Genomic DNA, 15065 nt, shown 5'->3' with positions numbered 1-15065 from the left:
TGTTAGCTCTTTCATTAAATGAATGGGCATTTATTCCTCTCAGAGCTGTCTTGGCTGCTGCGAGGATCAAGCTCTTGACAGTTTCATTCAAAACTACTGGTTTTGAAATTCCTTTTTTTTTTTTTTTTTTTACATTACAAATTTCAACTTTGAATGTTTCACTCCAGAGAGCCTGGATCTGCAGTTGCTGCTGTAGACTCCTCATCCTACGGAGGAAAACTGTGGGTTTTATAAGGTCCAATAACCCATTTTAATCCAATATAAACAAATGTAACACTAAAAGTACCTCAGCCACCTACCATCAGCCTTGAAGTGCTCTGTAAGGTACCTTTGAATTCCAGTACTAACCTCCACAAGGGAAACAGAGTAAAACCAACAGAGGAGGTGGATTTATCACTCATGTCCTCCCAGCTCCCTGGGGCAGGGTGTGATCACTCACCTTTTCAGCTCCTCCTCCAGCTCCTTGACTCTGGTTTCCATTTTGGCTTTGGCCTGCTTTGTTGCTTCAAGCTCTCCCTTCAGCACTTCTTGCTCTCCAGACAACTGGTCCACCTTGGCAATCAAATCATTCTTCACAACGTTCAAAGCATTTCTTAAAGGTGTGAAAGGGACAATAAGTAAAAATGCCCAAACCCAGCAGCTGTCCATAAAAGAGACCTGAAACTAAAGTCACAAGCACTACAAGGAGAGTTGAAACAAGTGTATCTAAAAAATTTGGTCCAGCTATAACTCATGGAAATGTAGATTTTGGCAAGTAGGAGCTGCAGAAGAACACAGAAATGAACATAATTGATCAGATGAGGTTTGTCCAGTCCTGTATCCTGACTGACAGACCAACATCTCCTTAAGGAGATGGCAGAATACTGCAGAGAGCAGGTATAGGGTAATCTATCACCTGCATAAGGTTCAAAGGTCTGAAACACATCTTTCAGAACTACTGTTTTCTGTAATTATGGATAACTGTGGACGATGGTGATATAAATAATCATTTCCAATCAGCTCTAAAATATCTCAGAATCTTTAAAATCAGCAGCTTCCTATCACAGTAAGTTCTCCAACTCTCCCCTGGGGGTCCTTTGCCTTCCTCTCCCTGGCTGCTAAGCTTTAGTACCTGGTTTTCCAGCCTTTCTCAAAAAATAAGTCCATTATATTGTCTGCTTCTCCTTTATCAACTATTAAATCTTTGAAAACACCTCTCAATAGTACAAAAAGTTTCTTTCCAAATAGAAAACCTTGCAAATAAAACCTTATAAACAGCAATATCCTCACAGAGGCTCAGACCCTCATCCAGATTCCCACTGAAGTTAATTAAAAGCTTGCCACTCATTTCAGCTGGGATCAGACCCTACCAGCACAAGCCCAGGGATTTCACCCAAATGCCTGCAGAAAGGAAACAGGAAAGTCACTCAGAAGAGCAATTCCTCTTCTACAACTGAAGGAACAACAAGTATTAAAGAGAACCTGTTAGATAAACAAGCAAGCCCCTGTGAGGCAGGAGTTCTGGCCAAGACCTACTTAAAGATGACATCACATCTATAACTAGGCAGGCAGTTCAGAGCACACAACAGTTCCTTACTTGGTCTCCAGTAGCTGCGAGTTCTCCAACAGCAGATTCCCCACTTCTTTGCCCATTCCTGAAAAGAAAGGCCAGGCAGTTTTCACCTGCTCTCCTAGAAATATGAAGCTTGTGTGGTACTGCCTGACTCATGCTTGAGGAAGAGAAATCACTTTCGTTAGGCTTCCCTAGGCTTCTGTGTCCTGCTGTGGAGAGTGGAGTGCCTCTTACTGAAAGACCACGCAGCACAAGCAGAGACACCCATGTGTCCTTCTGTAAAGAGCCCAAATGCAGACCTAGCTTCTTACCCCAACTTTCACAGACTCCCTCTCAAGGGACAGAGAGGAGAGCTTCACTAATGCCAGTTAGGGGAAGTCAAATCAGTAACTCCTGGTTCTCCCATGACCTATTGCAATAATTTTTTATCATCACTCTTACAGAAAGAAGGTTCATGTTTTTTTCACAGAGGACAGCAGAACACGGTCCAAACTGCTAGCCAGATCTGCACATCTGATTTTCTTTCTTTTAGTATGTCAGATTTTTTGTTTCTCTGTACAGATTTGGGATCATGGTTGTAACCAGTTTCATGCATGTGAAAGGCTTCCCACCAAAGCAATTTTAACAGGGCTTTACATTGTCCATTGCTCTATCTACCTTTAACAGTTTTCTCACAAATGTTTAAAATCTGAAATCTCAGCCCCATCACTTAAGACCCACGCTCAAGAAAACATCTACATCAGACACAATGCACTTGCACTTGGGCATCAATGTACAATGACTGCAATATGCAGCCTGGGTTGCAAGCACTTTGTAAAATTTGGGGCTAAGAGTGAATGTCAAATTCAGTATTTCATAAAACCAAACAGAAAGGAATTTAGGGTCCAAAAGCACATCTGGATTGCTTCCTGCTGTCAGGGAATTGCTGGCTCCCAGTGCCAGATTCTATCTTACAGTGGGGAATAGAGGCCACCTGAGAGCTAAAGGTAAAGAGACCTCTTCCTGTCAGGGGACAGTGCTGAGGGTTGCAGCTCATTTCTCACCACAGGTCCCAGAGCAAGAAGTCTCACAACCATCAGTGTTTGTGCTGAAGTGCTCCTTGTCTTGCCCTCTGAACTACCTCTTCCTTTACAGCAAAGACATCAACAGTTTTTATGATCTGTTATTTGCTGGTTAATTAATATTTGCAATAAAATAAAAACAACACAAACTTGAAGTAAATGGAAGTTAGAGAAACATGGTAGCATACAAGAAGTTGAGAACACATCACAACACTCCAACATACAGATCCTCTTCCCACAGTTAAATGGGATGAATTTATGATGGCAAAAGCAAATTCCCAGCAAGAATGAGTAAGAAGCAGCATTTTCAAATAACTTTTGAAAAATTAGTAGGCAGATAATTAATCACTTTGATGTTTCAGGCAATGTGTTCTTTGGACGCTGTGTCAAAGAATAGTGTCTCTCACTTTTTTGCTGTTTAAAATAACTGCAGTGTAAACCGAAATGTATTGTTGGTTTGGTAAGGTGAATGACCTATATCCCTTTCTTTTGCGGCATGGCACATGTTGATCGGAAGACCAAGAAGTCATCTGTTCATTAAATTATTTTCTTGTTGCTTTTTAGTGATTCTACAAATGATCAAACAAATATTTAGCCAGTAAGACATTAAAATGGCACAGGACATTACAGGTGCTGAGACACATGAGGGGAAAAAGTTTATCCCCAGTTTTTTTTTATTAAATCTTTTTTCTTCCTATTCTTGAGTCATCTATCTTTCTCTGCAGCTGTTTTTGGGAGAGAAAGGAACTCTGGCAAAGAGGGTAATCTATCATGCCAGAACTAAAAGCCATACAGCATCCCAACCATCAGTATCCTTAACGCAGCTTCTACCTTATTTGTGTGTGACACAGTCACAGCCCAATGCTTTAACCAGCAAGAGGTCTAAAGGACTACTCTTGCAATAATGAAATGGATGAAGCCAGCCCGGAGCCATAGAATTGACACTATGAGATAACCTTATGCAGGCTGCAATGAGAAAGCCCTGCTCATGGGGGAAGAAAAAAACAAAACAAAACAAAAACAAGAAAACCCACAACAACAACAACAACAACAAAAAACCAAAAAACCAAACAACCACTGTGGAGTGACTAAAAGGAGATCTCTTCACCCCTTTGTGGGGAGGAGCAAAGGGAAGAGAGGTCTGGACAGAGCCCTGTCTAACAGAGTGCATCCTACGCTGTCCATCTCCCATAGCCAGGCAAATAGTGTGAAGCATCAAAGTGGATAATCAACTACAAGAAACAGAGAATTCTCAAACCACCGCTACTGACCAGCTGCATCCTGCTTCTTGGAGAGGTGATACCACCATCACAAAAAAACAAACCAAGGGAATGCAAGACATATGGAGGGATGTTGAGTGAATGGAAGAAATTTAGAAAAAATACACACTGAAGAAAAAAAAAGAGGAAAAAAAAAAAAGAAAAAAGGCCTTCGCCTTACCAAAGAAATCATCCCGTACTATGAGAGCCATCCCATACGAGAAAGGGAACAGAAAGAGATGGGGACAAAGGGGAAGAAAGGAAGAGAAGAAAAGCAGCCATTAAGTACCAGTCTGTAAATAGCAAACAGAGCAGCTCATCAGCATGTGTACATCTCTGTGTGGTGCCAGCATGTGATGCTCAGTAGTAACTAATCTACACCTTGTTCTGCTGCAGCCTGGCCTAACAGGGATTTACACCTGATATGTCAGGACAAGCTAGAGATGAGCTCATCTCTTTCCTCCATCTTTATAATCTCCCCTGGACTATGCATCTTCGGGTTTCCCATCCCCACAGCAAAGGTAGTTCAACAGACATTATGATTAGGGTGAGGGAAGAACAGGGGCAGGAGGAAAAACAAAAGGGGGGGTGGCTATCAAAGCTCTCCTCTGGCCTTTTTGCACAGGCCCAAATCCACCTCTGCACTGCAACAAACTCCAACTCAACTTCAGCAGGAGGTTGTCTGAGAAAGGACCACGAAAAAGTGGCCTGCAGTAAAAACAGTTTAACTAAAAGAAAGGATGATGCCATCCCCTTCTTTTGTAACCCCACAGAGCCGACACCAGGTGCCAGGGGAAGGAATGTGACAGATTTCATCACCGCACAGCATTATACTATCGTGCTGCGCAAGTCACCTGCCTTTACTACAGGAAAAACTTCATCTAATTTGCACTGAAATCAAGGGAGATCCCCTCAGCTTTATATGAATTTGCATCAGGGCCCAAGTGCATTTTATGAAAAGGTGCAAACCGAAGGCAGTGAGTCTCCTTCACCAAAACAAAAGACAGAGCTATCACTTAAACTCCTGCCAGAAAGGCAAAACTCCAACAAATGACAGTGGCTTTGCCACTCTCATCATCAAGAAAAGTGTCTTTAATGTCACTGCAGCTGTTCCAGAAGGTCAGTATGCATCAGTTAACCCACAGTAGCTATCACACACATGGAGGGATTCCTCACAGTGTGGTTCACCGAGAGGAGAGTGGGAACCTAACTTGGTCCTGTGCCCACCCAAGCTCCACTCCAAGCACAGCACCCGTCCTGACAGGGGAGAGAAAAAAAAAGAAAAGCACTTTGAGCCTCAAGACCTTGAGTGACAGGTCAGTGTAACACAGTAGAGCAAACCCGCAGAAAGCCACACAAGAAAAGCTTATTGAAACGCAGCAGGCGTGTGAGCACAAAGCGGGGATGTCCTGCTGCCCAGGGACCCACCGGTGCAAGGCAACCAAGCAAGGCGAAGGTGGGAGAAGTCCGCAAAGCCAACCGTGTTTGGACAAGAGCAGGGGAGTATCACACGTGTATACCATGTCATTCGACCTCAACAAGGAAAAAAGAAACAAGAAAGGAAATTGAGCAGAGGAGATACACACCTGAGAACTCCCCTATGGGTCATGTCCAGCGAAGCACAGAGAGACAAGGGAAAAAAGGAAGTGAAAAAAGGATCAATCAGTGACTGAAACCAACAAAATAAAAATTTTGTTCAAAAAAAATTAACAATGATTCAGCCATTTCAATGTCAAAGGCATGAAATAGTAAGGACAGGACCTGCCATGACTGTAGATGGCATGACTCTACATACAGGACATAAAAAAAATCAAGGGAAGGTAACCTGTGGTACAACTGCAACCACATGCCTCCGCTACCCCCACTTTTCCAGACATGAATCTCAGGCAACTGCATCTTCCTGGACTGGATAAACCTTTATTGTCTCTCTATTTAGTCATGTACCAGTAAATGCAGAACAGCTAGTTCCCACTACCTTCTCATTTCCCCTCCCCTTGTGATTTTAGCAACTCAATATTCTGATAATAAATGTGCTCTTCAATGATACTTCAGCTTGCAAAAAAACAGTTAGTTGCATTTAAAAACTTTTTTCTTTTTTTTTTACAGTGCAGTGCTGGGACTCAGTTTGATAATCCCATTTCAACTTCTGTACAAAAAACTATACATAAACTTACCGCTAATATGGATGAATTCCTGTCTTCACCACAAAAGCCCTGTTATCTGAAGGGAGGTTTTAATCTTCAAAGCAAACATGGTTGGGCATCGTAAAACTGACAGGAAGGACCTGCCCATAGGGCACAACCAAACTGCTAGTGCTCCTTTATGTCCAGAAACTCCTGGGATAGTGAAGAGCAGGAAGGGATGGGAGAGGGGGAAGCCTACCCAGGATCGGGAGGTAAGAACCTGTGATTAAGAAGTGAATATGCAGTAAAACAGCCAACAAGTGTTCCTAAGGCTGTAGTGAGAAAGGAGGGAATTTGGTCTACAATTACCACTAGTAAATAATTGTTCTCATTCCACATTTTTGTCCAGAATACTTCCTATACAACCTCAAGTATGTTAAGCAGTATTAGAGGCAGGGGGAAACCCACGTATTTTATTTATTATTTCATATTCAAAAATTGCAATGAGGAGTGCCAATTTTGTACCAAGAGATGCTGGTTGCTTTGCAAATATCGAGAAGGAAGGAGTGACGTTTTCCATTCAAGAAACAGACTTGCCTGCCAGCTACTGCTCAAGGGTAATTTCTGTAAGATCCTTCTATTTTAAAGTCCTTTTTAATGAGATTTCTTTATAAGAAAGTGAGTCCAAAAGGAGAGAATACTCTTGGAAGATTGATTGCCAAGTTTTGAGAGAGACTAGAGGAAATATTTGAATTTCACTTAGGTGGTGTAAACTTCATTAATTCTTTTGATTTACAGAGATAAGTGAGCTTCAAATACAACCCAGAAAGAGAGAGAACTCTTTTGTCTTGTGGATCTTGTTTCTTACATGATGTCCATAAAGCACAATTTCCTCTGCGGCTCTTCAGGCTCAGAGGTAGAGCAGGAAGAGAGAACAATTTATCTAACAGAAAAGGCAAAATTTTGAATAATGTTGACAGATTTGCCAGTACTAAGATCTAGCCCTTTGCTTCCACCTTTACCAGACTTTCTTAGTGATTTCTATTGCACAAAGCGGGAAAAAAAAAAAAAAAGTACTAATCTCATTTCTTGTTCAGACACATGACCTCTAAGATCTCTCTGCCCTCCTCCCTTTGTACAATCCTGGCAACATGTGTATTCATTTTAATGAACACTTTTATGTGGACAGAGTCAGTAGCCAGAACTCAACAAAAGGATTAATTAGATTAACATTTCTCATGGGAAACTCACAGAACTACCTGATTTCATCACAGCCCATCTCACAGGTTTGAAAAGGAACCAGGAGAAGGTTTCCTATTCTGCTAGCCTGCTGTGCAATCACCTGCAAGAGTTTTGCTGCTCTACTCAAATCAGAAAATTGTCCCAGAACAGAAATGTACTCTTCATAAGCCACACTTACATGGGCACTGTTCAGCGAAGTCTCTGTACATTTTTATTACAAGTGGTAACTGCCAAACAACAGATGCCTCACAACCCAAAACTGGGTTTTGGGCAGCCTTATTACTGGAGGAGGTGAAGCACCTTTAACTTTAACTGAAACTGTGGTGAACAGCCTTGCACGTTTTGGCCAACTAAAATCTTTGGCTCTTTGAGAACAACAGTTTGCATTTCTCACTGATCACTGGGCCAGACCACAGGGTAATCCAAATGGGAAGTGGATTCCCAGAAGGCAGGCTTTCAGAAGTGCCAAACAGGTTGTCTGAAGCAGTTCATACACCAAGCAAATCATTTTCCTGAATAGTAACTCTTAGGAGCTGACAATCCCTCATGCCCCAGCCATTTTGGGGCGAGAAGAAAAGCAGCAGATAGCACAGTGATTAGTGGAAGATAGCCGTATAATCAACCATACACTATCCTACATAAGGAAGCACCTGAGGACCAAAATAAAATAGACGGCAATGGCAAGATTGTCAGTGTTTTTAATGCTTTGATTCTGCTAGGAAGAGAGTTCCCAATAGTGTATGGGGGCTGGCTGACCAAAATTCATTCCATAGCAGGTAGATGAAGCTTTAACCACCACGTGTAGTTCCTACTGTCATCTTCACTTTCAGCAGGAGTCCCAGCCCTCCTGCAATGACTGCTAACATCCAGGTGATTCTAAAACCTGGACATCTTGCTTTTCCTTCTAGATTCTTAATTTTGTAAGAATCTGCAGATGTTGGATCCAACTGCAGGCAGAGAAAGCCTGTGCTTTCATCTTGACTTTTCTGAGACTTTTTTCTTCCAGCAATCTTGAGATCTTCCAGCAATCTTGAGATCATGGTGAAACAACAGATGTTTTAACACTTCAGGCAATGGTCATCAACCCATGCATGAGGGTTCTCCTGCATGTCGCAGGGCTAGCACCCCAAAAAAAAAAAAACAAACCACAAAAAACCACAACCCCTATCCATATCAAAAAGGTATTTCACTGGTTCTGATGATAGTCTGGAATACATTCTTATATTCCAGTCATGTTAATGCCTATAATAGTAAAAATTTCACAGATTTCTGTCTTTGATAAAGCAAGAGTATTGCAGTAACCTCCTTTCAAGTCTTCAGTCCGCTTCTTCATGGTTAAGCCTTCAGTGAATAGGGTAACATCTAGCATCTGTGCAGAAACATACTGTTTTCGAGGGTCCTAATACAAGACTCACGTTGAAAGGTGATACAAGCATCTTCCTAATTTAATTTCTGTAAAGGTGAGCTGCTGCAAATCTGAGACATGATTCAGCTCATCCTGTTCTGGACATACATACAGAACCAAACTTACAAGATTATCCATAAGCAGCTCTTACATCAAGTATCACCAGAAAGGAAATGTACACTTTCAGATCAGATCTCTTGCTGCTAAATACAGAAAAGGCATATTGTTGGAATCCTTATGTCTCCTAAGGCTCCCTAAATCTAGCAGTAAAACGGAAAGTGAGCTACACAGTTGAAAACTTTATCAGCTGCCCATGTTGTCTGAATATTCAAAGGCCACTCATATTGTCCTGATTCAGGAAAACCATCAGCAGACCTTAAGAACATGATTAAATTCTGTCATTAATTAAGGTCTACATACTCAAGAGTCGAACACCAAAAAGCATGGCAAGGGCTCAGAGTGCTACCTGAGGCAAAGCTGCTTCTCTGACTGCTTCAAAGTCCTAGCCATGAATACAGAATATAACCAGACTTCAAGTATCACAAGCTCCTTCAAAATCAGCCTAAAAAGTGAATTACTACATCTCTTTGACTGACTATAAAAGGGTAAAAACTGCACGATAGACCATATTTCCTTATAATTTAAACTTCAGAGAGTTAACAAAAGGAGGTACTTTCTTGCAAATTTCAAACAAACTCTTTATTCCAAGTGAAATTCCTAGTGTGTAAAATTACTGGGGGGGACAAAATTTGGGAGAGGACGCAGAAGGAGCAAATTTTGTCTTTGAACTGTTTGTGTAAGAGAAACCAATAGAAAAATAACTTATGCACACGAAGACAACCCAAATAAAAGTTACCTAACTGTTTAAGTTATTTTCTAAGTAAGCATTAATGCACTGCAGGTATGTATTTCAATCATATAATGTCTCAATTTTCATGCCATTTTTTTTAAAAGCTAAACATCCAAGTTTGGACAAAAAAAAAAAAAAAAGATAATTTAAGCACTTATAGAAGCTTAATGTAGTTGCCAGAGAAAACAGAATGGTTCTAAACAAGTTTTTACCTAGCAGATCTGCTCCTTCGTCAACATCTCCAATAACCTCGGACCCTGCTGTGGAAAGTTCATGATACAGAGAGTCTGTGTTGATGCCAAACGCTTTGTTCACAATCCCCTGTGTTGGGCTGTTGTTGGGGAAAAAAAAAACAAACAACAACAAACCAAGGACTCTTGTTACTTAGCAACATTTAAGCTAGCATTTGTCTCTGAAATACTGAGCATCCCAGACCATTACGATCAAAACCCTGAGAACACATTCCAACTATTCACCATGGGCTGATTCAGGGAATGTACTGAGTAGAGAAGAAAGCATAGGTTTTTTCCCCATATCAAGGACAAGTACCTATCATGCACAACCTAAAAGCTCGCCCAGCTGACTTCCTTTTAAACCATAATAGTTAATGACTGCTTAATATTTGATAGAAAAATTTCAACTCGCAGAAGCTCTCAGCTCTGGCTTTTCAGACTCTGCAAGGATTCCCACACTCCTATCCATTTAGATAGCAACCTTAGATAGCAGTAAGATCAGATAAGGACTCAAATGTTGAAAACAGCAAGAGTCTTCTTTCTTTGCCAACTAGTAATTGAAATCAGCCTGAAGGGTTAGTTATTCCTTTGGGTGAGTCTATGTACCAAAATGCTTCTTCACATATCAGCAAAATGTATTTCATTAAAGGTAAATCGAAGTTAATGTTTTTGAATCTTATCATACAGGAGCACGTTTCCACCTCTTAGTTTCTTGGTACCGTCAAGAACCTTCTTGTATTTCTTGACAGTGCCGTGGCTCACACAGAAAACAGCTGTTACAGGAGGTGAGGGTGAGGCAGCCTCTGGGATTTTTATTGCCTACTCTAAAAAACAGTCTTAATGTGGATATCAACATTTTTAAGAGCCTGAAGAGCTCCAATACAGCAAACCTTTCCGTTCCCTTCTTTTCCCTGGGTTTGATCAATTTTCAATCTGATTTCATCAGTCACTTTTGTCTTTGCCACACAGAGCTGTTTCAGCTACCTAGACTCCTCCTGCATCTGACCCTAAAAATTGTCAATGCATCCTACATATTCTGAGGGGAGCTTAACCGTACATGGTTTCACAGTTGAGAAATGCATCTGTTTTTGCTGCTCATACCCTTCTCAATGAGGGTGCTTAACAGGGGGAATCCAGTCCAGATTTGGGACTGTGAGAAAATCTTGCCTTAACTTTGTCAGGCTGTTATCTTCTGCATACCTGTAAGAGCTAGGGGGTTATTTTTGCTGGTATAGTGCCAAATTACCCACTGGATGAGGGTAAAAACTAACAAAACCTGTTAAATTAACCACCAGACCTTAGGAAAAAGGAATCAAAGTACCCAGGCTAATAATGCTAGACTAATACATGCCTCACAGAAATAAGGTGCCAAATTTAATAGCTTTTAGGAGCCTCCTATTCAGCACAAAACAGGCGATGGATAGGAACCAGAGCAGCAGAGAAGTTCAGTAAAATTCTGCTAATTCAGAGGTTTTTGATGAGGTCCCAAGTGCACTGATGGGTCAAAACTGCTCTGACCAGCCTCACCTGGGACCCAGACCCATCCACTGGTCCAGGGGCTCCCTTTAACCTCAGGCCTGCGCCTTCAGTCCTCCTCTAAGCTACATGGTAGGTGTACCTGTCTTCAGCCCTGTCTCCTGCTGCTCAGGGGTAGTACCAGGACCTAATTCATCCCCTTGTCTTGTCTGGGGCCACTGATGGAGCTCATTATCAGTGCTCTGCCCTCTCTGCTCAGAATCTGCAGGACTGGGATCACTGGGATTACTCCTGCTTGTCCCCCCTCATGAAGCAGCCCTGCTCCTGCTCTCAAAACTTGAAAAAATTAGAGCTAAAAAAAAGTGTGAAGTTTTAAAACTCAATTCAGAACTGATCTCTGATTAGACAAATGCATCTTCTCCCTCTTCCTGATAGCTCAAGCCCATGTCCCCTTTGCCTGTCTTAAACCTTTTGCTGCTCCATCTCTCTGTCCTCCCTGATCCAGCAAGGCAAACAAGCCCAGTTCTGGGTCAGCTGGACAGATCCTTCTGGAGATTACCATCAGACATTTGCCTTCTCTGGAGAACAAAAAGAAGGTGAGGACCCCTCATATTTGCACTAGGCAGAATATATGGATTTTCTCAAACAGCTGCATCTTGAACTCAGTGTGAACCACAGCATCCATTCCTCACTCCTCATAAAACCAAGCAAAAGAGCACACAGTGAAAAGTCACAATCAATACCTGTTACCAGTGCGTTCCAGGCGGGGGTCTTGACACATATCCAGCTCTGGAGTAGAGTCTATGATGTCCTGAACATCAGACCACTCATCACTGCTGCCCATTCCTAGGTAAGACAATACATGTGATCTATAGCATCAGGACTGTCACAGGATGGTATTCCTTGAAGGGACCTTCGCAGCTTTGAATATCGAGGTTTCAAAACTTCATAGTCACTTGTTCAAAGTCTTAAAATATGAACAGAAAGTGGCTGATCATCTAGGGTCACAAATGCACTGGTGCTGGGAAGGTGCCCTCACAATTCCAGAGCAGGAAGATCATAAGCATCCCCTCCCTGCCACCATACCAGAGTGTCACCAAGGTCATTGGTCTCAATCCTCATTAAAATGTGATAACCAGAAATACTTCACCCATGAAAATAAATTACAAATAAACTTTTTCTGTGTCAGTAAAAATGCTTCAATCACAATGCACCTTTAGCTGAGATCGAAGACTACACAGTCATTTTCTGCATAGTTTCACAGAGATTACTGCAGTTATGAATTGGCACTATTTAGTTTTAATAGAAATAATTTTTCAATACAAATTCTCAAGCCTACAACTGGTTTAGATACCCATTACAGCGAAATTTCACTTAAAAACTGATATGTGAAATCTGCTCTGGTTTCTGTATAACTTACAGCCTCAAGATAGTATTTAAAGAATAAGGAACTTCCTCCTCTTGTCAAGTCACGTTTATTGGATACCAAACTGCTCAAAAGCTCAGACTTGCGCCTATTCTAAACAAACAATACAAACACAGTGTCTGTTCACACAAATTCTTGAAGGATTAAAGACCTAATTTGTAAACTACATTAGTCCTTCAACGGTGTTAGATGTGAAATTTTTGACCTTTCTAAACGGCCTCGGTAGCCAAATATGCAGAGCCCATGACAACTTGAGTGTTGATTATATTCTTTTAGGCTGGCATTGTGCACTAGCTGGCAACAAATGCCATGTCTGAAGACAAAGCATGATGTGTATCTGTTGCCAAAGTAGGCACCCATACACCAGTGGTTCTCAAGCTCAAGGAAACAGAGGCTTTCTCTTCTTTATTTTTTCAAGCTGGGAAGCTTTTCTGCAAATACCTTTGAGTACCTTTTCTTGGTAGTTCAGCTCTAAGGTATTTGCATCTCTGACAGATATTTAATTATAGATGCATAAAATACATAATTAAAATTCAAGCATCTGTATTTCTCCTCAGCATGGAGATCTGATTTTGCGCTATGTGTGAAAAATAGCTGAAAGATTGAGTATGCAGAGCACATAGGAAAGATACACTGTCTGCCTAGAGAAGATTGAACAATATATTTCCACCAAGAAAAAAAAGAAACTTTCACATGCACAATGACTTCAAAGTTGCACACATACAGAATAGACTTTGACTCAAGAAAGCTATTGACGGTTAATGAGCTTGTAAAGTAGCAACTGTAAAAATAAGGGTAAGTATCTATAGGGCATTTGAACTACTGACATTTGTGCTCAATATCTCTGATACCAATGCTTGCACTGACTTGCCTCGGCCAAGATCACCAAACAGATCACAACTGAACAGTTAGCTACGCAGAAGCCATACGCTTTTATGGAGAACTACACTACTTTCTGGCAGATTGACATCTGTGACCCTGGGACCCCCTCAGCTGCCAATATAAATACAGAATGGGACTCAGTCACGACAACTCTCATTCAAATGCTACAACAGATGATGTTACATGTTGTTTTATAGTCTCAATTTGTTAGGAACCAGCTTGTGAATGTTAGCAAAGGAATTTCCTCTATTACTTAGGAAAAGCATCTGGTTCAGATGCTAACCTCAGAGACCTACACCTGTCCCTGTGCTCCTACACAGTCTTCCCTTCAGCTAGTTTAACAGTCCTTTTATGTATAAGTTCATGACCTGTAAACCTGACCACTTCTCATTTCTGAAGCCTGCTGCAAGTCTAAATACAATACAGGCTGGGAGTTGCTCTGATACTACATTGGCACAGCTATATTGAAAAGCACAGAAAGGGGCTTTTATCATGTTATTACACCATTTGCTTTGCTTAAACAGCCTGGTGCTAAAGGCTTAGGTGATGGCTTTCCTGACCAGAAATAATGAATTCAAACTACTAAAGGACTCCAGGAAGTGCAGAGAAAACAAGTGTAACTTCCAAAGATTTGGGGGGATTCTTATAGGAGAAATAGACTAAAAGAAAACAGCTTATTTAGCTGAGAAAAACAGCTGGATATAATTGCTATTTTGAAATACATCAAGGTGTGGGATAAACACACAGAAGGGAAAATAATTCTTTAACCTGACCGACAACTTTGGCATATAAACAACTGGATATAAAATACTTATGAATAAATCCAGAGAGAAAACTAAATGGAAGCTTTTAACTATTGTATTGATGAGGTCCAGAAACAGCTTTCTAAAAGCTCAGTTAGACTAACATGGGACTTGACTCTTCATGAGAGAGGTTCTATGACATGGAGGAATGCAACTGCAGGGGACTGAACTCAATAACTTATTTCTATCCTGTATGTCTGTGAAACTATTCATATTACTGACATTTTAAAAATTTGCTACCCAGAAAACTGCTAACATCCAATTAGCCCTGTATCGCTCACATATTTGAGTAAAGCTACCTCTAATTCTATGCTTATGAAGCTGATCACCCCTCAGTCTCCCAGCCTCGTCCTGTAACAGAGGGACACAAGCACTGGGAAGTCAATTACATTAATAACCAAGTACCCAAGCTCCAGTTTGCATACCTATGCTGACATTCCTCATCTCCTGTGTGACCTGGACTTCCATGTTCCGGCTGTTCCGCTTTTCTCGTGCTCTCTTATTGCTCTTGGTCGTACCATTGTATTCACTGATCGGCTGGATGCTCTCGTTCAAAGGTGTGACAGCAGCAGATGGCACAGATGATGTGGGAGTGTTGGACTTGGTTCCAGTGGTGCTCGGTGTGGCAGCTGCTGAGGACTGCCCAGATTCGGACATTTCATCTTGGGGGCACTACGGCAATTCCGGGGAGAGGGAAGAACAAAAAGTGAAAAGCACAGCTATACATTTCCATTAATCTCCCATTTGTTGGTA

The 15065-nt window shown here is 41.4% G+C and overlaps 1 protein-coding gene across 32 annotated transcripts in view; it reads right to left on the bottom strand.

The window, feature by feature from the left end:
- The window catches only part of MAPK8IP3 (mitogen-activated protein kinase 8 interacting protein 3), a 78802-nt gene that overhangs the window by 27181 nt on the left and 36556 nt on the right, over positions 1-15065 (bottom strand). For 22 of the 32 annotated variants that reach the window (XR_010374692.1, XM_064462281.1, XM_064462292.1 and 19 more), the window contains 7 exons: positions 14738-14984; positions 11945-12047; positions 9705-9823; positions 5459-5470; positions 4054-4071; positions 1577-1634; positions 440-592 (listed from right to left, as the gene is read on the bottom strand). Coding sequence is in view for 31 of the 32 variants with exons in the window: in XM_064462281.1 (XP_064318351.1) it covers positions 440-592; positions 1577-1634; positions 4054-4071; positions 5459-5470; positions 9705-9823; positions 11945-12047; positions 14738-14984 (710 nt within the window). In the remaining variant the exon portion in view is untranslated. The remainder of the gene's footprint in view (positions 1-439; positions 593-1576; positions 1635-4053; positions 4072-5458; positions 5471-9704; positions 9824-11944; positions 12048-14737; positions 14985-15065) is intronic. The other 10 variants (XM_064462285.1, XM_064462296.1, XM_064462300.1 and 7 more) reach the window with 2 other exon arrangements.

The sequence above is a fragment of the Phalacrocorax carbo genome, chromosome 10 (genome assembly GCF_963921805.1).
Source record: "Phalacrocorax carbo chromosome 10, bPhaCar2.1, whole genome shotgun sequence".
In the NCBI taxonomy this organism is placed as follows: Eukaryota; Metazoa; Chordata; class Aves; order Suliformes; family Phalacrocoracidae; genus Phalacrocorax; species Phalacrocorax carbo.
This window is presented reverse-complemented; position numbering and strand designations above follow the sequence as displayed.